The 24,908-nt window shown below is 43.8% G+C and overlaps 1 protein-coding gene across 1 annotated transcript in view; it reads right to left on the bottom strand.

Moving 5' to 3' along the window:
• Positions 1 to 22,798, bottom strand: part of LOC114623086 (receptor-type tyrosine-protein phosphatase T-like) — a gene marked incomplete at its 3' end in the record, with an annotated part of 676,953 nt that extends 654,155 nt beyond the window's left edge. The window contains exon 1 of the mRNA XM_028769777.1: positions 22,501 to 22,798. Within this exon, the coding sequence (XP_028625610.1) occupies positions 22,501 to 22,798 (298 nt within the window). The remainder of the gene's footprint in view (positions 1 to 22,500) is intronic.
• Positions 22,799 to 24,908: the final 2,110 nt, after the last annotated feature.

Here is a 24,908-nt window from a genome sequence, read left to right as displayed (position 1 = left end):
TAAATAAGACCTCAGCAGAGCACAGCCAGGCACAAGGGAAGTAAAAAGTCAGTTATTTAAGCCACTAACTTGTGGGATAGTTGTGGCAAGGCAAAAACTATCTGACATCAGATCAGAAATTCATGTCCTGTCCATCTGACCCATTTCTTAGGATGGATTTTGGTTATGGCTAACACAGTTGAGTATTAGCAACTGAGTTACCAAAACAATCAGACAGGGCATCACACTGCAGCTAGTTCTATTCCCAGCCACCTCTACCCCAAGGGACCAGAGTTAGATGCACAGGAAGAAGTTATGTGTCATTAAGACCCTAACTTCTGCTGAAGATAGATATAGCAGCTGTTATATATATGGGGCTGCTGTCTGAGCTCACACACCTCTGGGGAAGGGAACTCAGTCTTTAAGGTATCAAATTACTTTCTTATAAGGACTCAGAGATGTCCCTCTCAGATCATTAGATATCCGTAATCACTTTGCATCACTGTGCAGCCAGCGCTGGGCTAAAGAGATGGAGACATTAGAGATTAAGAGGCTCTTGACAATCCTCATGGAGCACCGTGTGGTATATGTAGACCACAGTGGGGTAGACAACAAGAAAGCAATTAATTATATCACGAGGTTAGAAAAGAAGAACAGAGCTTGGCATAGTTGATCTAGGGACTATGAGTGTGCACTTGGCCAGGATGGACAGGGAAGGTCTCAAGGAGGAAGATGAAATTTGAAACTAGACCCAAGAAGGCAAAGGATCCCATTGTTCAAAACACTAAAAAAGTCTCAGGCAAAGAGAAAATTGACCATGGGCTCTGAGGTAGCAAGAGCCTCTGAGGTGTGAGAGGTAGCCTGTGTAGAGAGAGCTCAGGGGGTAAAGTGGCATAAGAGGGAGTCACAAGATTGGTCACACCCATGACTGCTCCACCCACGACCCTTCCACCCATGACCCTTCCACCCATGACCCCTCCACCCACGACCCCTCCTCTTGGCTTTCTCAAGGGCAGCAAGTCATCCTTTCCACCTTTCTCACACCTGCCTCCTGGGAAACTTCTAGGTTGTCATCACTGTCCCTACGATGAAGAGGCCCTAACATCCCATGACATACAAAGTAGGTATAATCATCACCTCCCTCACACCCTGAAGTGATAAGGTGACCTGTCCAAGAACGCACAGCCAGCCAGCCAGGGTCAGTACACAGCTCGGCTTTGCTTGTGGGGAGACTCCAAGCTGGCTCTTGTGTCTCTCTTCTCAAGCTCTGTTTATTCTGCCCTTGTTTAGTTTAAACTCTCCTGTCCTTTGTCCTTTGTGTACACTGTTGAATTGTTTAATCCCCACGGTTGCTAAGCACATCCCTTTACGTCTCATTTAGGGCTCTCTGTTGCCCACTAGGATCTTGTTAACTCTGAGATGGGGAAATGACGGTACAGCTGGGCAGAGAAGGAAGAGCCTGTGTTGCCTAACTGTCTCTCGGCCCTCCAGAGCTAAGCTTCTCAATACTTATCTATATCATCCTGTTATTTAACCCCCTCATTAGTCCTGGGGGCTGAGCATTTTCCCAAGGTCATAGCTACAGTGGGAGTTCAGATAACAGCCGGTGATCTGCTCCCAAGTCAAGTCCCCCGTCACAGGGACATATACTTCTAAGAACATCAGCAGGAGCTGTTTGCTGAGACCTTGGAATACTCACATCACACTCCCATCCCGGCCAGAGCCTGTACCCATAGCCATCTAGAACAAGATAGCAACTCCAAGCCTTTTGGAGCTGATGCTGACAGCCGCCACCATCCCACCTGAGGACCTGTCTATGATCCATTTCTTGTTTGGCTTCTGGCAGCCTAATTTGCCATCTGCCCTGCTTAATACAGGTAGCAATTCTTGTGGCACAACAGCAACTACACAGTAGTTCTCATGGACCCCAGTTTTTCATTTGTTCCTTCACCTCCACCAGCCAACACCATTTAGCTCTTAGTCTCCAGGGCTAGAGCTGGCTAGGAAGTTCTACTATACTCACAGGGTTTACCCACAGAACTGTACTGTTTTCATATGCCTGTAAATGGACAGGCACGTTTTCCACGATACTGAGTTCATACGTATTTACTAATACACATTGATCTATGTGTGCATAAGCAAACAGCTCCCTAGGTATACTGTGTATGTCCATCTATGCAAAAGTATATATGCATATGTACAGACACATACCCTCCATAATCCACAAATACGTGACTTTCCAAGTGTCATGAAAGTCACCTGAAAGCCAAGGCAAGACTGGAATTGACAGACCTTATAAAGGGGCAGACAGAGAAATCCTAAGCACATCAGTTAAAAGGCCCTGCTATTGTCTACCACACAGAGGCTTATAAAAAGACAGCATTATCTCTGACACAAATACAGCTCGCCTCTTTCTGCAGAAGGATTTCAATAAAGATAAGAGTGTGCTCATTATTCTAATGTGGAACAAAAACAATCTCCCATTCCAAATTCAGCACATGGAAATAACATATCTTTAATTAACATGACTGATCCCCACTACCATCCAGGACTCCAGTCCCACTCCACAGCCCCTCATTACTTTTCCTGAGCACCTGCTATGTACCCTCGTGCATGTCATATTCCTTGATTGTCATGATAACTTTTCAGATAGGTATCATCACTTGTACATTTAGGAAGAAGTCAATGGGCTCAGAGAAGTACTTTAACTTGGCCAAGTGTTCTAGGCAGTGAAAGAAAAATCCAGGTATGGCGGACACCTATGTCCACTGTCCTAAACCAAAGCCAAGGCAAGCCCATGCATAAACATTGTGATGTCTAACGTATCAGCTTGACAGGACCTAGCCTGGCCTAGGAGACAAGTCTCAGCATTATCTGAATTAAGTTTATTAAGGTCACAGGAGCCCATGGGCTAGGGTCTAGGACTGGATACAAGGAAGAAAGCTGAGCACAAGACTTCAAGTCCCTCTGTTCTCTGATTATAGATGCAACGTGAGCAGCCGCCTCATGCTCCTGCTGCCCTCTGCTGTGAGTCAGACTAAACCCTTCCTTCATTAAACTGTTTTCATCAGGTATTTTCTTAAAGTCAGAAGAAAAAGAGCTAACAGAAGCAGGAAGAGTAAAGAAAGACTCAAGACCCAAGAGTTGCCCATAGGAATGAATGCCTGCTGCACGCCAAAGGAAGACAGTGAGTGGCAATGACAAAAATGACAAAATGGGACACAAGCATCTCCAGCCTGAAGCCCATTGTCCACATGTGGCTGCATGTGCATGTGACCAAGACTCACTATAACTATAGCTCAACGTAAAACATCAAGCTAACATAAAACATTATGAGATACTGTTTTGTCACTTGATTACAAGTCCAGTCCTCAGTGAACTCTGTAGATGACAACGTCATGTAACAGGGTCAAAAGGTTGGATGTAGCCAGTAGGGAGTCTTTAGAGGCAGGAGAGGAGGCGGTGAACATCATGTTGGCAAAAGAGAGTTGACTGAGACATCAGCAGATTCAGAAAGTAAGGATATTTGACCACACCATGAACCCCAAGATTATGTTCTTTACAGGGAAAAAAAATGTTTCTAGTTGTGGTGTGGCTCACCCCTAGCATATGGCCTTTAATCTACGAACTCTCTGTTGTTAACAGTATTAAACAAAGTCAACCATAGGTCAAGAGGCAAAGCAAGCAACAAGTTGACAGAGAATGAACATAAGAAAAAAAAGACAGAGAATAAGAGGAGGTCAGATAGAGAGACACAAAGGAAGTAGAAGAGAGGGACATTCAATTTGAGTGTTTTGAGATGGTGTGGAGAAGGAGAGCTGTTCCTTTGGGGACTTTAGCTGAGGAGGAAGATTAGCTGGGTGCTTTCTCTGCTTCTCTTAGTTAGCAGGCTTTCACCCAGCGTCTGTACCTGAGTCATTATTGGTAAAGTTGAACATTTGAGATTTTGTCAAAAACAACCCAGATGTGAAGGGCAAATGGAGAGAACCTTGAGACAGTGGAAGCAAAGAGAGATTGGAGGTCAGAGCCTTTTACAGCAGCATGTGAGCCTGGAGGCTCATTCATTCCATGTCTGATGGGTCACACAACCTACGCCAGGCAGTATACCAGGAAATGAGATCAGAGTGGACTGCACAGGGCTAAAACTGTACTTCTCTGGGAGGCTGCTAATTTGTGGTGACAGACATCAACCACCACCACCCCCAAAAATGTGATTTTAAAAGTTTAAGTGCATAAATTTTGTGAATACTGTGGGGAAGCATAATGAAGGCAGAGCAAGAGCAAGGGAAGATGGTGTCATCATCTTACACGGGGGGGGGGGGGGGGGGCCACAGAACATGGCACAGGGGGAGATTTGGAAGGTGTGAGGAAGTCATCCTGCAGATGGCAGAAGTAAGGTACAAAGGCTTCTGCACAGGAAGGCCAGCCAGTACAGAAGTCATGAGGCAAGCATGTCTCCTTGCTCAGGGGACAGCCCAGTAGTCAGTCTGGGCACAATCAAGTGAACGACGGAGGTGAGAAATAGGTCACAGTAAATTTACGCCCTGTGAACCACGGGTGCCTTGAAAGGTGAGAGTGAAGAGAAGTCAGGCGAGCGTGATCACAGAGTAAGGCCAGGCTCACAGGAAGAGCATTCATTCATCTCTCTGAGTCAGTCAATTCATGAGCTGAGCAAGAGGAAGAACGATTGCGCAGTAGCACGATATTAACCAGTACTTGGCATTAATGCCATATTCCGAACCTTTGCCAATTAACATTTCATTGCATGTGTGCTCTGCCTCCAAAGGCCACAGGAAGAAAGGGGGAACTCCATCCAGACTGCCTTCTCAAAGAAAAGCTCCTCTACAAGTGCCAGTGGGTGGGATACAGGCCCAGGGTGTTCCCACATCTGCCGTGTCACGCTTGGGCTCATCTGCTGACACCAAAGCCATCAGCTTCTGGCCCTCTATAGTCCCATTTCAGGACAACTGGCATTTGATGAAATGGGCTAGATTATTCTAGCATCTTCCTCCAATTTGTTCAACCCAAGTCCTGGCTTCCCCTCTGCAACATCCTGTCGGACTAATTCCCAGAATCCCACCTTGGTAGTAGTGAGGGGTAGTTTCTAAATGAGGCTCAGAGAAGCCTTGGACATCAGATGAGGTGAGATGAAGTCACTGTACGGAGTAGAGAGTCTTAACTCAGTGATGATGCGGGGAACAATGGTAAAGTGACTGACAGTAAGCAGTCCTCAATTCTTCTGTGTGTGCCTGTTTATTTGGTGTATGTGTGTTCCTGAACATGCTTGTGTTTGAATAAAAGTCCATGCAAATGAGAACTCATGCATACATACATGTGGCATTTGCATGTGGGGGGTCAGAGATAAAGTTGTATTCTACTTTGAAGATCTCTCATTGAACCCAGAGCACACTGATTGGCTGGGCTGGTTGGCCAATGAGCTATGAGGATCCACCTACCTTCACCCTACCCCACATGCCTTCTAATGCTGAGCTCACAGGCATACACTATCATACCTAGCTTTTTACATGGGTGCTGGGGTCCACGTGCTTTCACAGCTAACACTTAACTTGTGGGGCTGTGGTGCACGCGGGCATGGTTCTGTTGGGCTGAGTTGTGGATCCCATGTGTCTGCCGCCCCAGGCGACAGGAGCCACAGCTTGTGCTCACTCCACATAGCGCCAGGGCAGACTCTGGACTGTGGGAAGCTGCTGGGCTCCATTCCAGGAGCTCTTGGGTTGGGGGTCCCCAGGCCGAGGCTGCTGGCCAGAAACTGGATGGTCTCAGCCCTTGGGCTCCCAGGTGCCGCTGAGAGGCCACGGCATATGGGCTGGACAGGTCCGCAACTGAAAGAGGTGAGGGGGAGAAGCTCCAGCGGCACCCTGCAGGGTAGATGAGACTCTTGGTCGAGGTGACTCGCCTGACTGGGTCTTGGCTTAGGCTCCGTGGCTGGAACACAGAGAGGTCCTCCACAGGAGATTAGACAGTGCTCAGTAGTTGAAGGCCTTCTCTATGGTCCCCCATGGCGGGGCCCAATGAGGAGAGGTAGTGCGGGTCTTAAAATATTTATTGGTTTATTGTCACGGCAGAAAATGGATGAAGCTGTACCCTGTGTTCTCAGGGCGGGCCTGAGGTTAAATACCTTTTGCAAGTTGGAGGAGGGCCTGGGAAGGAATGCTTAATTTGCTATGCCCTCTGGTATTTAGGTATCTCATTAATATGGAGATCTCTTAAGGCTCTGCTGCCTGTAGTCATGCCCTCTACCTGTGGAGGAGCAGGTACGTGCATTGTTCTATGTGCCTGAACGGCTCAGATCGATGGAGATCTTCTGCCTCATGTCAGGAGCCTGGAGTCTGGGAGCATGCTGTCCCTTGCAGGGAAACCTGTGAGGTCTCAGGGTCTCTGGCCATCTCTGGCCAGTGATTGTCCAGAAACCATGCTGTCCTTTCACGGTCCTACATTAACTGACTAAGCCGTCTACTCTAGCCCTAAGCAGTCCTTAATTTTAAAATGTAGCATTCACTCTCATGAGTGGTTTACATGAGTTTGGCTCACTTGAGGCTCATGAAATTAGTATAAAGTAGATAGTGTTTTGATTCCATTCTGTAGGTAAATAAGTCAATGCATAGATAGCAAGTAGCCTTTGTATCCAGAGATCCAGATACACAGAAGGTGAACAGATAGAATTCTACTGTGGAAAGAGACATCTGTGAGTGCCAAGGGCTGGGGTCAAGCCTCCGCTATAGAGGTAGTAAATGTATGTATCCCTTTGCCATTGAGAAATTAGCATTATAGGGGCTGCATTGCTTCACTCAGACATGACTGGGCAGGAATGGACCTACTTATCTTCCATAGCTCTGGTTCTCATGTGCCCCTGGGGCTCCTGGAAGGCACAGGAGACCATAGAATCCAGGTTATAGGACAGCCTTCATCCTTCTCCTGAAATCTGCTCCCAACATCGCTCGGCCATCTACTGCCCATCCTTCAGAGCCATGAATGAGTTCTTCCAAATTCTGGGAAGGAAGGCCAGTAATCAAGATCTCCACTGACTAGCTAGAATCCAGTCCTCCCTATAGTAACAATCAGTCTCACAGAGAAATTTAAATTCAATCTCACTGATATGGAGTAAAATTTATAACTGAATTCCCCACTTGTACTAGCCACATTCCTAATCTTTCTAGTCTTTAATAGCTACGTGTAGCTGGGCCACCCTATTGGATCATATAGCTATAGAATGACCATGAAGTGCCTTCCAATACAGAGCTTCCACAGGCTGCACTGCTCATATGATCTGGCCCATGCTCACCTTGCCAGTTTCCCCTAATAGCAACTCTAGTTCCATGGCTTATAATCCAGACCTTCCCCCTCAATCTTGTCAAGCTAGTCGATATTACCCAATTAGAGCAGCCACATATATGCTTGCCTATTTTCCATCATCTCCCTGGCCAACTCTTCCTTACCATTCAACATCATTGCAAACCACACTTGCTGTAGGTGCTGTGATCACTTGCTATGGCCTCATTGCCTTTTCATGGAATTTGCTAGGTCTGTGACACCTACCAGCCACAGACCAGCGAGAACTCACACCCATGGCTATTGTCTGGAGGTCACATGGGTCTCCTTAGAAGATTGCTAATGCTAGGGCTACTGGATTCCTCTAAAGGGAGGGATCCCACTCAGAAAAATTCCAGGTAGAAGCTATGATATCATTATGACCTACTACTGGAAATGACAAATCTCAACATCTGCCCAATCCCACTGTTTACTAGCAGCCATCTGGAGCCACATGGGAGGAAGTCCTTAAAACTAAGGAGGTAAGATTTCTAAGGCCAACATGGGGATTGCTGTAGCAGATTGTGGATCCCACTTGTCTCTGTGTCCCCAGAACATGAACATAAGGTCTTTTGTATATATTAATGAAATAAAGAATGGTTGGATAGCTTAGCTGGTTCCAAGCTATAAAACCCCTTCACACCTACCTTGTCTTTTCAGTGATCTCAATGGTAAGATCTCCATGTGTCTTGATCTTAGTTAAAGTAGTATTATCTAGTGAAGAGACACGGGTCAAGACATAGTGACATACATCTATAATCCTAGCACCTGTGAGTCTGAGGAAGGAGCTTCATGGATTCAAGGCTAGCTCAGGCTACATGGTGAGCTCCAAGGTAGAGAGACATGAGAATGAGAGAGACATATTTCAACCAATAATAATTTTTAAAGGTATGGGTCTGTACTCCATGAGGTTGCTCTTCCAAACACAAGGTCTTGGGTAAGGTGGTGAAGAACTATGTTTCCCTCTCTTAGAACTGACAAATTTGTGGTTATGTGTTTTTCCCAGGAAATTTACAGGGGGAGACAAGGCTACAGGAACAGGACACCTGGTCAAATACATGATCTGGCCAGACATTTGTAACATAGATGAACATTACATCAAACCCCTGAGTAAAAGGCTAAAAGGATGTGACAGGAACAAAGACAGCAGTCCTTGCCTTGTGACGTGGGACACCTTAACATCCATGAGCACCTTGATCATTGGATAGCAACGCATCTCCTGTATTATGAAGTACCAGTTTATTACATCTGAGACACATTCCACATTTTCTCCCTAATCTTTGCAACATCAATTTGGCATGTATCATTTGTTAGGTCTCACAAATACATCATATAGTGTATGACACACAGGAAATACTCAAGATCCATTGCTTAAATGAATCACTAAATGAACAAGAAGATACCATAATACAGATACTATCAAACCCATTTTATAACATAGAAAAACAGAGGTCTATATACCAGGGGTTGTGCTGGAGAAGAAAGGAAGACTTGAACTTTCAATTCTATGGTGCAAAGTTTAAAGACATTTTCATATTATATTTAACCCTTAAATATTTTACAAGTGGATGCCAGCACAATTATAAGAATTCTGCCAACTTCCAAGCAAGAGCATGATTTCTCACAAAATACAGAGACTGAGAAATGCTCATAGAAGGGGCGATAAGGATCCTGTGATTGCCATGGCTGGGGAGACTCAGGGTTACAGCTCAATAGTTTGTCAGGGTACTTGGGACCCACCTAGATGCATGTGATCACAATCTTTCTGAGACAGGGCTGGCAAGCTAGGAGGTGGGCTCTCTTTATGAAAGTGAAGAAGGCCCTCTAGGTAGAACTAGAGAACTAGAGAATGTACCGCTCTTTTTTTAAAAAAAAAAAGACATTTTAATTACAGGAAAATGCCTCCCCATCTGTCCCCATCCATCAACTCCAATTCTTACCAAGAAGTCCATTCACAAATACTTGGTCCTATTTCCCAACGCACCCCCTACCTTCCTCTTGGCAGAGGAATGAGAATATGCCTGCATTTTACAATTTCCCCTTGTTTTCCATTTATATCCCTATATGATTTCAAATGGGAAAAATGGTAACTAAAACTACATTTTGGACATATACTTGAATTCACAAAGGATTTGAAAGAGGACAAGAGGAACCTAGAGAAATCTCAATTTGCAGAAGGTCACACCACAGGCATGTTGTCCTTCAGGCTTCCTACAATAGCACACAGTACTAAGGAGCTGCTGGATTGTGTAAAGTGGGCAGTATTGCCCAGAAGGTGGAGACACAGGAGGATGAATGCAGAGCAGGTCACACTTGGTGCTCCAGCTTCCACACATGGGTTACTGGTTATTGTAGGAACAAGGAGAATGTGCCTAAATGGTGACACTCATGTGTGGGTTATCTACTATAACCCCACAAAGCCATCTGGTTTGCAAAGAGCGATTAAAAAATAATAACATATAAACATAGGCAAGGTTAAGAGAAAGAATGGCATCATTTAGAAGAGGGTGTGGCTAATTATCTATTTTTGCCAATTAAGTTTTATTGGAATAAAGATACATTGGAAGTAAGCAGTGTGATGGTTTCTGCCTATCATCCTAGTACCAGGAAGGCTGAAGTAGGGGGATTGCCCATAGTTTAAGGCCAGTGTTGACTAGAGAGTGAGACATGGTCTTTAAAACAAACAGAGGTAGGCAGGTGACCAATGGTTAAGAACACTTGCCCTCCAAGGTATAACTATATTTCTATTGGTCCCCAGCACCCATGTGAAAAAGCAGATTGGCTATGTGTGCCTCTGGTCCAAACATAGAGGAATAGAAACAGTCAGATTCCAAGCATTTAATAGAAATCCAGTCTGGCAAACAAAAGATAGCTTCCATTTCAGTGAGAGACCCAGTCTCAAGGTAGTAACTCAGAGAGCAAAGGAGAAAGACAGCCAAAGTCCTACTCTGGCCTCTGCGTGCACACACATGAGAACGTGCATACATACATGGTGGTTTGAATATGCTTGGTCCAGGGAGTGGCACTATTAGCAGATGTGGCCTTGCTGGAGTAAGTGTGTGCACTGTTGGGGGGTGGGCTTTGAGACCCTCCTCCTAGCTGCCTGGAAATCAGTCTTCTCCTGTTTGCCATCGGAACAAGACATAGAACTCTCAGCTTCTCCAGCACCATGCCTGCCTGGATACTGCTAATCTTCCCGCCATGATGATAGTGGACTGAACCTCAAAACCAATAAGCCAGCCCCAAGTAAAATGTCCTTTATAAGAGCTGCCTTGGTCATGGTGTGTCTTCACAGCAATGAAAGCCCTAAGACACATGGGAACACACATACAACATCACACAGAAACACAGACATGCAAACATGAACATCCATCTCACACACACACACACACAGACACACACACACACATACATATACACACATACACACATACATATGCACACATATGCACATGTACATTCATATCTGTTATGCAGGTATTGACTATCTGGATTTTTAGAGACATGTTGCCAAACTCTGATACCTAGTACCATTATAATGCAGATATTTATGAAAACGTTTGTTTGTCACATAACAGGTGGCAGGTATCTCTGCACCATGCGTGACATCATCTCTCATCACACAGTGCACTCATTAGGACAGTAAAAGTGCAGGGTCTTGGAAGGTAAGAAATCATGACCACATGGCTTGTATTTTGAAGCAAACAATAAACTAAGAAATAAGTTTGAGGGCAAGGGCTGCCGTGGCTTTAGAACTCTAAGGCAGTGTCTTATTTTTCTTCATGGAAGAGATAAGATCATAAAACAAAGAAAGGTCAAAATCTAAGTAGGAAAAGCAAATTCATTGCTCAAACTAATGGAAAGGGAGCTAGAGAGGTTGGCTGATTCATCCAGTATCATTTCGTAATTAGGGAAAAAACTGTGTGGCGAGATCAGTACTGACCAGAAGGGGTCTGGAGGGAAAGAGGAAGACATAGTTATCATAAAGGGGGGTGCAGAAGGAATAGGTGTGGGGAGACTTCCCTGGGAGCAGGGATAATGACACCACAGAGGGAGATGAAGGAGAGAGGATAAAGGATGTTTGAAAAGCCATAAGGAGTTTTATCATTTTATTCCTACTTAAAATCACATATAACATACATAAATCTATGCATATGCATACATATGTTTTAATTGAAGGTACATTAAAAAACTAGGGAAACAATGTTTCTCCTCAAAACTATAGACTATCCAACAGCATCCTCAGTGGCAGGCATGAAAAATGTCCTTTCCAGTTGTTGTTCAGGGGAGTCCAAGAGACCCCTCCCCAGATAACACAGGCTTGTGCCATTGCCCTCAGTGCCTTCCAAAACTGAAGGTAAGACCCTACTGTTGAAGACACCACATACTTTGAACACAGAATTTGAAGGAATCAATCTAAATTTGACCTGGAAGCCTCCTCATTGATGGCCAGTCCTCATAGTTTTTGAAAGGGCCATACAAACTGCCAAAAGAGAAAGGCAAGTCAATAGTCCTGTCCAGCTATAAGGCAAATGAAGGGCAACAGTGGCCAGCAAAGTAAGATATCCTGAAAGATACAATAATGACACTTCTATCCAGGGGTATCCATCAGTGACCTAATTAGAAGTAAGGCATACTCAATAGAAGGGAATTCATGCTTTGCAAGGTAAACCTAGCCAACTCCCCTTGTCTGGTGACGTCACCAGCCCTAGAGAAGAACATACTACTTATTACCACTTTCCTAAACCACTGTAATCTTGAACTGAAGATATCAGAAAATGGAAAGATCTCCCATGCTCATGGATCGGTAGAATTAATATAGTAAAAATGGCCATCTTACCGAAAGCAATCTACAGATTCAATTCAATTCCCATCAAAATTCCAACACAATTCTTTACAGACCTCAAAAGAGCAATTCTCAACATCATATGGAAAAACAACAACAACAACAACAAAAACCTAAGCTAGCTGAAGCAATCCTGTACAATAAAAGAACTTCTGGAGGTATCACTATCTCTGATTTTAAGCTGCACTACAGAGCAATAGTAATAACAACTGCATAAAACTGGCATAAAAACAGACAGGCTGATCAATGAAATAGAATCGAAGACCTAAAAATAAACCACGCACCTGTGGACACTTGATTTTTGACAAAGAAGCCAAAACCATACAATGGAAAAAAGGAGAGAATCTTCAACAAATAATGCTGGTCTAACTGGATGTCTGCACATAGAAGAATGCAAATAGACCCATATTTATCACCCATCATTCATAATACTTATTCCCTGCTTTTACCCACAAGTACATGTAGCTGTCACCTCTCCTTAAGGAAGCTTCTTTTTGCAGCAAATGGAGATCATTACAATTGGTCAAAATGTAGAGACCAAGTAAGCATGGGGTGCCTTTCCCAGCTAATACTTTTACAATGAAATCTCTACACTTAAAGCTCAGGAACATTGCAGAACAGTGGACAGAAAGACTACGGGAGGCAGTGGACTGGGACATCTTCTGTGAGACAGGCTCCTCTAAAACACAGACAGAGAGTAGGGGGTTAGTTCTGGCAGGAGTTGAGTGGGGAGTGGCAAATGAAAAAGATGAAAACATGTTATATAAAATTCTCTATAAATAATTCTATGTTATTATTTTTTTTAAATGTTTCTGCAATAGAAAAAGGGAAATGAACCAGCCAGGACTGAGTGTCTCATATTCTTGCTCCTTGCTCTTTTTTTTTTTAATTTAAAAAAGTTGCATTTGTTTATTATTTATTGTGTACGTGTGCACCTGTATGCCACAGTGAGGAAGTGAACAACAGAGGAAACTTGCAGGAATCAGTTTTTCCTTTCTACCATGTGGAGTCTGGGGATCATGCTCAGGTCATCAGGCTTGGTGGCGAGCATCTTTGCCCTCTGAGCCATCTTGCTGACCCCAAGCTTTTTTGTTTTATTTCTAAGGGATAATTATTTCTCCATATGATGGATGTATGTGCTTATCAATGCACTTTCAAGGCATGCAGAGTTGGAGAAGTTTTCAATTCCTATTAACTAGCACACCTCTCACCTCAAATATTTCTCTCTTTTTTTGGGGGGGAGCAGGGAGACATTTAAAATTCTCTTTTAGCTATTTTGAAATATATGTTAACTATAGTCCCCAAATGATTTTCATGCTTTTAGCTACAAAACTGAGGGAGGCTGAAAACACTAGGAATTTGAGCGGATAGAGTTAAAGGTCGTGGTTACATTTATGCTGCACAAGTCTATCCCTGACAGTCTGGAAATGAGGCTCCTCTCCCACACTAATGAAATAATCATAGGGGCCAGCCACCTCCAATCGCACTCGGGAGTCTGCAAACTTTGTTCTGGGTAGCATTAATCGCAAATGTTTTCAGGTCCCTGGGACATTCAGCGTGGATCACAGCTACTCACCTCTGCAGCGTGGTGCAAAAGCAGCCAGACAAAACACAGCAAGCAGGGCCTCGCTCCAAGAGAGCATTACGTCTGACTCAGCTTACACAAAGTGGCTAAATTAGGCGGGGTCGTGGAGTCAGAGCATGGAATAGGAGTTGACAGGGGCCGGCAGGTGGGAAATGAAGTATCGTTTCGTGGCTACTGTTGTTTTTGTTTTTGTTTTTTTTGTTTTTTTTTCCGAGAGTGATGAGAACGTTCTGGAAATGGACAGTGGTGATGGCAGCACAATATTGTAAACATGGTTATAGCCACTTAACATGGTTAAGATGATGAACTTTGCCTTATGCATACTGTGTATAGCTGTCGGGAAGATGGTTCAGTGGTTAAAGCATGAGGCTGGGAGTTCAGATCCTCAGAACCCACATAAATGCTCGACATGTGTGGCAGCCCAGCTATAATTACAACCTCAGAATATAGAGAGAGGAGATCACAGAGCAAGGTGGCTGGGAAGACTAACAGTGTCACCGAGCACTGAGATGGAGTGAGAGATGCTACCTCACTGAAATAGGTTGAGAATGACCAAAGATGATTCCCATCATGCACCTCAAGACTCCATAAGCATGCACACTCATGGAGGCTTCACACACACACACACACACACACACACACACACGAAAAAAGTATCAGTATGTTTCTTTGTTAAAAATGTGTGTCTCCGGGGCTGGAGAGATGGCTCAGCGGTTAAGAGCACTGACTGCTCTTCCAGGGTTCCTGAGTTCAAATCCCAGCAACCACATGGTGGCTCACAACCATCTGTAATGAGATTGGATGCCCTCTTCTGGTGTGTCTGAAGACAGCTACAGTGTACTCATAAATAAAATAAAATAAAAAAAAATGTGTGTCTCCACTGAAGGCCTAAAATCAGCCATAGGCCTAAAATCAGCAATAGGCCTGTCATACATGTATACTAACAAATACCAAGTCTTGGGTCTCAGTGGAAAAACATTGAAACAGATGGCTATAAGCTAATGTCAACAGGCAGCTTTTGTGGAAATTTATAAGCCTGAGTAGTCATAGACCTTGTAAATAGGTAGCCTTGGCAGACAATACCAACTTAGATAAGGACAAGCGAGTCATAGGCAGAGTCATAGTGACTTGTCCCCTGAACCTTCACCCAGCCGATACCTGGTTCTGAAGATATCTGTAGTCCCCCTGAACACCCACACTCCAGTGTCATTCCCTTCCCCACATCCTGCCTTTCTGTGTTTATAACCCCTGTGCGAATTAATTATGATTTGAGAAAAAATAAAAATAAAAATACAAAAATACAAAAATTTTAAAAAAGGAAAAAAAAATGTGTGTCGCACCATAAGACTCCCTAGACCCAGATGATGGCTCTAAACCCAGATTCGAGCTATGTCCACCTATTGATTATCTCTTATGCTTATTCCAAGTTTATGTTTACAGACAGAGCCAGCAAGCCTTTTATTCCCACAATTTTGTTTTCATCGAGGAGCACCAATAGGGAGCACATTTCTCTTTCTTTGTTTTCTAAACAGAAACTCAGCATAACCTAGGTTGCACAAATTCCCTTGAGATTGTGTTAAAATATATAACTACAGCGTTTGTGAGACACAGAATTCAGTAATTGAAAGCACAGATGGTCCAGCACGGTTCCAGGCTGCAGACTGCTGTTCCCTGCTGCAGCTGACCTTCAGAGAAAAGTCCAGGGCAGGGTTCTAGGGGAGCAGTAAAGATGAGGTCTTAGAGAAGGGGGGGGATGAGATCAGAATCAAAGTATTAAATGTTTCTGTACATTGAACAATCTCCCTCTACACATAAAGGAGCCTCTCATCACCAAATGCTACAGCTGTATAGCATCACTGCTAGGAGAATTCAGAACTTCTCAGCTTAGTGATTACCCTGATGCCACTTGTCACACAATAAAAGAAGCCATTTATGTGAGACACAGTGACAAAGGAGACCCTCCAGGCATGGAACCAGCTTTATTTTTTCTTTTTTATTTATTTTTCCTACGTATATTACATCCTGACTGTAGTTTCCTCTTCCTCCCCTCCCCCATTCTCTCCTTCCACCTCCTCTGTCCCCTGAAGCCACCACCCACTTCACCTCCCCTCAGAAGAGAGCAGGCCTTCCAAGGACATCAACCAAATACCACACCGCAAACTACAGTAAGGCCAGGCATATATTCACACATCAAGGCTGGACAAGACAACCCAGTAGGAAGAAAAGGGTCCCAAAGGGAGACAAAAGAGTCAGGGACAGTCTATGCTCCCAGTTTCAGAAATCACAGAAGAGCACCAAGCTATACAACCATAACATATACGCAGAGGACCTAGATCTGGCCCATACAGGCTCCTTGATCTCTATGAGCCCACTTGAGTCCCAGTCAGCTGATTCAGTGGGCCCTGTTCTTGTGGTGTCCCTGATCTCTTTGGCTCTTCCAATCTTTCCTCCTCTTCTCCACAGGGCTCCCCAAGCTCTGCTTAATATTTGGCCATGAGTCTCTGCATCTGCTCCCATCAGTTGCTACATGAAGTCTTTCTGATGACTACGCTAGGCTCTGGTCCAAGCACATCATGCAGGTATGACAAACTGTAGGTTAGAAGTTTTGTGGCTGGGTTGGTATCTCAATCCCTCCGCTTGAGGCTTTGCCTGAGAACCGGGTTTCTTACCACTACAGACTCAACTACAGTCCTCCGTTACAGGCTCAAGGCAAGAGTCACCACTCAAGGCAAGTGGGCACTACCCACCAAGTAATAAGATAGAAGAAAACCTGATTCTACTTTTTGGATCATGATAGCAAGCATCTGAGACTATGTTCATATCCAATCCCATTTCACCGGCCTCTTCCTAAGCATACAAGACTTGGCCTCTAAACCTCTCTTGCAGATCTGTCAGGACCTTGTGGCTTGGCTTTCAGTGATTTGCATTACCTTACAAGCCTTATCAGGAAACTTTCTAGAATGCCTTGTACATTCTCTCCCTCCTCCACCATTGTGAATTTCAGAGAACAGATGTCAGTGTCACAAAAGTATTCCAAAGTCACCAACTGATGGAGCCACAAACCACACACACGAAAGTGTGACTTAATCAAACATCACACATGTGCACAAGTGCATGTGATTAAGCTGTTAAAATTGTTATGCCCTTCCTTCAAAGTAAGCGCTAATTATTAAATATTATTAGTAAGCACTAATTATTAGTAGTAGTTAAGAAACACCATACTGAAACATATTGGAATTTAAGACAATACAATTTTGCATCACTCAGGATGCCTCAGATCTTGAAGGGACAACAAAGCTGTGCACGTTTCCCAATCCAACAGGCCACTAAGAGTTGGGGGTTTCTTTCTTATTAAGATATAACTAAGACTAGCCTGACTAACAAATATGATGCTAAAAACCCAACATGAATACATTTATAAGCAGAATTAAAATTCACATGAATTTTTAAGTGAGAGCATGAAATTTTAAAGAAATGACCTGCTTGAGGCAGGTCACATAACTATGCTCCAAACATGCTAGAGTAGTCATACCCGAGCCTCTTAGGAAAACCAGTAGAGACGTCTGAGAAGCTCACTAGGCTGCTTACAGAGACATCTATGGAGCCAGATAAAGTGCAGTTTTGCTAATCCTTGGCCTGAGATTGCTGGAGAAGTCATAGCCATTCATTCAGACTTTGGGTTATGTGATAGGGGAAGAGATGTCCTTCCAAGATCTGGTTACCATTTGGGCCATCTGGATTAGAAAGACAGTAGAGTCTGTCAAACAGAAGCAATCATTTTTTCTTAGGGAAAACTCTTAATGAGTTCATAAAATCCGATGCTAGCCTGGACATGCCAAGAATGGCGAATTTTATTTTAAAGATTTATTTTTAAATTAAGTGTGTTTGTGGGCAGGATGTGTGCACGTGTCTGTATGTGGGTGTGTGTATGTGAGTGAAGGCGTTTGTGGAGAGCAGAGGTTGGTCAGATTGCCTAGAACTAGAATTATAGGGTGTTGTAAGCTGCCTGATATGGATGCTGAGAATTGAATATAGGTCTTCTGCAAAATCAATTTTAACCATCAAGCCATCTCAAGCCATTTTTCCAGCCCCTGTAAATTCAATTTTAAAATAAGCTAAAATGGCGTATATGTGTGCTTATGCATGTTGTGTATATGTCTGTGTGCATATGTATATATATATATATATGCATATGTATACATACATATATATATATATGTATCTATGGAGGCAAGAGAGCAACCTTGGGTGTCATTCATCTGGGATCAGCCACCTTGTTTTTTGAGACGGGGTCTCTCCCTAAACCTCAAGCTCACTGACCCAGCTATACTAAATGGCCAGGGAGTTCCAGTATCCCAGTACTGGGTTTATAAGCGGATGCCACTACATTTCTAAATGTGTGTGGTTTATTTTGCCTGCATGTATGTCTATGCACCACTTGCATGCCTGGTACCCTTGGAGTCCAGAAGAGAGCATTGACTCCCCTGGTACTGAGGTCACAGATGGTTGTAAACAGTAGTGTTGGTGCTGGAAATCGAACCCAGGTCCTCTGGAAGAGCAGCAAGTGCTCTTAACCACTGAGCCAGCTCTCTAGTGCCCCACATCTGGATTTTTTTTTATGTGAATATTGGGGATCTCAACTCAGGTCATCATGTTTGCATGGCAAGCATTTTACTAATTGAACCATCTTCCTGGTCTGCGAGTATAAAATTTGAAAGTAAAAAAATCTGAAAGAAAGATTCTCCAGGGTCTAGGGTTTAGGCGAGGATGTTTGTTGTGCAAAGATGAGAACTTGAGTTCAAATCTCCAGCACCCATGGCCCATGGCCATGCCTATAACCCCCACATTACAGAATGTGGAGACAGGGGGTTAGCAGGGCTTGCTGGCTGCTAGCCTAACTCCAGGTTCAGTGAGAGGCCCTGTCTTAAGGATACAAGGCAGACAGCCATCAACAGAGCATGACACTGATATCTTCCTCTGGCTCTCACATGGACACATTGGTGTGCACCACACCTGTGTCCATACAGAGATATAGCCCCCCACACACACACAATTCTTCATTGTGATAACAAATAGTACTTTTACAATATTCAACAATCTCTTAAGATGGATCCTTAAAGAATAAATGGAAATGCGGGAGCACACACTGAAGTGGTTAGAGACCAGAGCTAATAAAGAGCAATGAACAATGAGAATTTTATATTGTGATAGTTATCCACTGCTACATAACAAATTACCCCAGATCCTAGTGGCTTAAAATAATGGATTACTTATTATCTCACAGTTTCTATCGATAGAGAATTTGGAAGTCGCTAAGCTGGGTGGTTCAAGTATATAGTCTCTCATGTAACATTACTCAAGGTTAATGGATAAATGGTTTAAAACAGAAATAAAACCAGTGATTCTATTTTAAGTCAGGGCATGTGTTGAAAGAATTACAGGAAAGAGAAGGGAATAGGTACAGGGCATTCAGAAGAGCCTGGTTTCAGGTTTGCTTCTGCCTCACAAATCTGTAAGATGAGCTGGCTCAGCCTTGTGGTAACTCACTTAAGAACTCAGATCATCCCCAGTCCCTGACTCCTCTGGAACATTGGGCTCTAAGAGCCCTTTGGCCATTCCCTGGGTTTGAGAGACTGGGACAGGTCAGTGCCCAGTGGTGAGGACAAACTTCTGGTCTTTCCAGGATGCCTGGCAAGGAATATTTGATCCCACACTCCAGGAGAGGATCATATCCCCAAATCCAGAGCAGAAATCCAATGCCTCAATCAAGAGCCCCATGGTTTTCTTCTCTCCCTTGCTCTGCTTCCAGTCTAACTTGCTACCTCCTACTTACTACAGCCTGCCTCTGCCCCATGGCTGAACATGGGAAGGGCAGAGATAACTTCTAATCATAGGTGTTTCAGGAAATACCAGGCAGAGCTAGCAGAAAGAAGGAATGTGGGAACCCAACAACTATGGTACCAATGTCACTATGTCTACATTCATACATATATACTTTTCTCATGTGGGTGCTGGGAGTTGAACTTGGGGACCTTGCATATGCTAAATACATGCTTCACCACTAAGTTCTACCCTCAGTTCTTCATGTTCAATCTTTAAGTCCTTCCAGTAGCCCGATAAGGTCTCCACATGTTATAGGTTAAAACAGCTAGGCTCTCTCTGCACAGGTACCACAGCTAATAGGATACAGCAACTAAGTAGAAAAGGTATGAGTGGCATGTGTTAAATCCTTCTGGGATAAAGAATGAGATGGGTCAGAAGGTGGCTCACTGGGCAAGAGTACTTACAGCCAAGCCTGACAACCTGCAATTAATCCCAGGAACCTACATGGTAGAAAGAAAGGACAAATTTTTGCAAGTTGTCCTTGAACTGTGACACATCCACATTCATTCATTCAATTGTTCATTCATTAGGAAGAAGAAATGAAAGAAGGAGAAAGCTGACCAGGGAAGGTGCAGAAGAAATAGAGACTAAGGCCAGTGTTATAAGGAGAACATCATTCTTCTTCATGGACCACAAGGTTGGGATTCCTTTGCATATCTAAACTCTTCTTGCTATTGATTTAACAACTCCAGTATCCCTAAGGGTACACAGACAACATGGGATACTAGGAGGATAATTATGAGGAAAGAATTCATGGTTTTGGTGCAGAAGAATGGGGACCCCTGAGTAGTCATTACAACCAACTAACATGGCTACTTAAGAACCTGAACAGTATATTGCTGTGCACGTTGTCTCTGGAGGCTGACTCTGAATCTCACCTGTAACCCTGGCCTATGTGACCTTGAGCAAAGCCCTTAAACAACTATATGTCTTAGTGTCACAAAAGTATCCATCTTAAATTTTGTTAAAGAGTTTAGGTGAGGTAATAGCTTCATAGTGCTTAGTAGACAGTACAGCAATAGCTTCATAAATAGACACTACCCAGAGACACCAGCGAGTATTAAATAGCTCCATAAGCATTTGCTGTGATGGCAACCCATGGCCCATGGTGTGTTCTCCACAGCCAGATTCCAGGAGCCAAGTTCAACTCAAGCACTCCCCTTAACTTGTGACCATAGAGGTGTTACTACTCATTGTGGTGGTTTGAATAATCTTGGCCCCTCGGGGAGTGGCACTATTAGGAGGTGTGGCCTTATTGGAGGAGGCATACCCTTGTTAGAGAAAGTGTGTCACATGGCGGTGGAGCTTTGAGATCTCATGGGCTTGAGGGCTCAAGTCTGGCCAGTGTAATCCAGACCCTCCTCCTGGCTGCCTGTAGAAGAGTCTCTCCTAGCTGTCTTAAGGTCACGATGTAGAACTCTTGGCTCCTCTAGCACCGAGTCTGCCTGCATGTTGCCATATTTTCCACTATAAAGAAAATGGACTGAACCTCTGAAACTGTAAGCCAGCCCCAATTGAATGTTTGACTTTATAAGAGTTGCCTTGGTCATGGTGTCTCTTCACAGCAATGATAGCACCCATCATCCCTAAGTCTCCATGTTCTCATCTATAAAAGAAGGAGAAGGCATTCAAGCTCTGACAAACTGAAGCAGACCAAATTTTCCAAAGATGATAGCAGCAATATCTCCCACCCACACACTCTTCTGCTCCCCTACTCTGGCACAGCCCCTTCACTATGTGCAAGCTCTTGTTTACCTCCCCTTAACCCTGGCTGACACTGCGAACATACATATATAAAATGGGTGTGGTGTGTAACTTCCAAAGCAAGGGTACAAAAGCCAGGTAATGCATTCCCAATGACTCCATGCTGTGAAGAAGCAGCCCAAGAGGAAAAACCACTGATATCCTTCAGCCCTCAGGCCAGCTGAGCTACACTGCTTACTTGGTAGACAGGCTAGCAAGGCATTCCTTACTCCCCAACTGTCCCAGGAGATACTGCAGGGCAGAGGCAAGCTTTCTACCAAGTGCCACCCAAAAGACACACTCATGAACAACATCCACAGCTAATATCTTGATTTACCAAGTGCCTAGGTGGCCTGTTATGACCATGGCAGGAACACAGAGGGAGACCACAAAATGACAATAAAAATGTCTGGGAGATTTGAGTTACTCTCAGTGGTTCACCAGAGTCACACTAATAACTGTCATGTCCAGGCTCAGCCCTAGATCACTTCATAAGATGCTGATGACCAAGTAGGAAAGAAAAAAAAGTATTAACTTCCTCCTACTGCCTCAAACTGGGGATCTGGAGATGGAAGTATGAACAATGTCTCTTTAGGACCCCCTCCTACTAGAGTCTGTGTATTTAACATAGAGAATCCAGAGACAAGGAGCCAGACAACAACGACTGATGTTGTTTCTCCTTGAAATCAAGGACCACGAGTTTGAGATAGTTGTGTCTCAAGAGAACAGCTTCCCTCTCTGTGGGAGGGTAAAATATGCCAACATTGACCAGAGAATAGATGAGAATACATAATTTACAGCTCACTGTCTTCCTGGAATGATCAAGAATGAGCTGGATGCCCATCAAGTTGGAAAAAACTTTTAGCTGTTGCCTGTAAGCACCTAAGTATTCAATTATAAGAAAGTTCCCCCAACCCCCACACCTAGAACCTGCATCAGGTTTCTTAGTATGATTCTGCAGGAAGCAGGGCTATGCTGCACCCTGGCCATTGATATGCAAATTAAATAAACAAAACGACATAATAAATAATTAAATCAGTCTAACATGATGAATGAATTAATCATATCAGAGTGATGAGAGGAGGCATGCACTGTCACCCAGAAGATCATTGATTAAAGAAAAAATGAAACTTGCCTAACAAGTCTCTTCTGCAGAGGGCGATGCTCCTGTAGAGGATAGTGTTCCTGCAGAGGGCGGGGCTCCTGAAGGTGGGAGGCTCCTGTAGGGGGCGGGGCTCCTGAAGGTGGGAGGCTCCTGCAGGGGGCGGGGCTCCTGAAGGTGGGAGGCTCCTGCAGGGGGCGGGGCTCCTGAAGGTGGGAGGCTCCTGCAGGGGGCTGGACTCCTGCCAACTGTGGGGCTCCTGCAGTGGTTTACCCATCCTGGCTTCTACAGGGTTGGTGCCGATAAACCTAGTAGAATGGACTTTCATCATTCTCATTATCCCTCGTTATCACTACGTGGTACATGGAATTTGTCATTTGGTAAGCAATTGCACTAGCCTTTTAGGAATCAAGTTCCTCCGGAAGACATGTAGGGGAAGATGTGACATCTCCTGCTTTGTAGTTAAGGAAGACTAGTGTGGTAATCTAATGCCCCCATCCCGTCACACACTGGGAATGGATTTTGTTTGCTTGTTTGTTTTATGAGACAGGGTTTTTCTATGTAGTCCTGGCTGTCCTGGAACTTGCTCTGTAGACCAGGATGGCCTCCAACTCACAGAGATCCACTTGCCTCTGCCTCTCCAGTTCTGGGATTAAAGGCATTGCCACCACCACCCAGATGAGTGTAGATTCTTGACACCTGCTGTATCCTGTCTGCTGCTGTCATAGACAGGCACACATGTGTCCATGTAAAGGTACAAATGTGCAGAAGCATGCTAGTACCACCCACTGCTTCCTCACAATTCCCCATGATAACCAGATGCTCCATTTATTTTTTAAGTGTATAGCATGATACAACCTGTTTGTCCCCTAGCTTGGCCTTTTGTTCAGTTATTATAAATAATATTTCTTTGCAGGCAACTGAAAAACATGGGTAAGCACAGAGGAAGAAAGGTATTAAAACTGATGATGAAAAGTAAGAAGAAGATTTAGACACAGGAAATTTGCTAAGGTATGTTGCTAAGCAAAAGCAAATAAAATTTCCAAACCGCATGTATATTATCCACATTATATTAATACACACACACACAAACACACCAGTGTCAGAAGGTAAACAGCTGTTATTTCTGTGTGGTGAGATGATAATGGGCTTTTGTATCCATCTCTGGGTATTTTAAAATCACTTTCAGAGATTTATACAATCAGAATCTTTTACTTTTGTGATGGAACTGGCTATTCTGAAAACAACACCAAATTGGAGTCAGGAAGGGGCTAAAAATCCTCCTGACATTCCTAATAGGAGCCATATATGTCTCAGTGGGTTTTGTCTTATTTTGTTAAAAAAAAAAGAGGGAGAGAGAGGATTACTTACCCATATGATAGGTTTTTAAGACAGTGTGGATTGCGGGGGTGGGGTGGGGGGCAATTTGGATCCTTCATCTCATCCTGAGACATGGTACATACTCATATCACTGGCTTTTAAGACTGGATGAAATGCTTGCAGAGATAAAGGTGGAAAGAGAGAGGGGGGGAGGGAGGGAGGGAGGGAGAGGGAGAGGGAGAGGGAGAGGGAGAGGGAGAGGGAGAGGGAGAGGGAGAGGGAGAGGGAGAGGGAGAGGGAGAGGGAGAGGGAGGGAGGAGACACACACACATACAGAGACAGACAGACAGGGAATAGAAAATATTGTAGAGTCTACTAACACAGAACTCTATAGTGTCAATGAGCCAACTCTTTCTTCTTCTCCAGCCTCTCAAAAGGATAGAAAACTCAAAACTGAAGGCAAACCTCAAAGCTGGCCCTCATCTCTGGTTTTATAGGAGATTTGATGGCACCAAGAAAGCAAGCTGCATTATCAAAGAAAACTCAACCACAGGAGCTTACAATCAGTAACAGATCTAAAATACAAAGTTCCACTTTACAATGAGTTAAAAAGGCAATTTTTAAAAAGTAAGCTAAAACAATGCACAAATGATGCTCATATAACATTTCTGGGGGAAAAAAAAACTAAAAGAAAAAACAAACAACAAAAGCAAAACCAAAAATAAAACCCACAATGTTTAAAAATGGATTGTAGGTTTGCATTTCTGAGATTGTAAGTTTCATGAAGACGAACTCCAGAAAAGGAGGAGCGGATGTGTGTGACAGCAACCATCTGAACTCTTAAAGAAACTAGAGAGTCAGAAAACGTTAAATCAAAATCTGAAGTATGATGAGAAAGTGGAATGACAGAAGGAAGAAAGTGAGCGAAAGAAATGGATCTTTCCAGAATACATGAGGAGCAGAGCCAACAATAGAGGGGAATGCAAGCCTGGAATTCTAGAGGAATCTGGAAGTGTTTGGTAGCTGGATAAAAACAACTTGGTAATGTTATAGGCAAAAATCAATCAATCAATCAATCAATCAATCAATCAATCAGGGATTTGCAATGTATACCCTGTCCT

Source organism: Grammomys surdaster, unplaced genomic scaffold (assembly GCF_004785775.1).
Source record: "Grammomys surdaster isolate TR1022 unplaced genomic scaffold, NIH_TR_1.0 193, whole genome shotgun sequence".
Lineage (NCBI taxonomy): Eukaryota > Metazoa > Chordata > Mammalia > Rodentia > Muridae > Grammomys > Grammomys surdaster.
The sequence above is the reverse complement of the archived record's forward strand: the minus strand, read 5'-3'. Positions and strand labels throughout refer to the sequence as shown.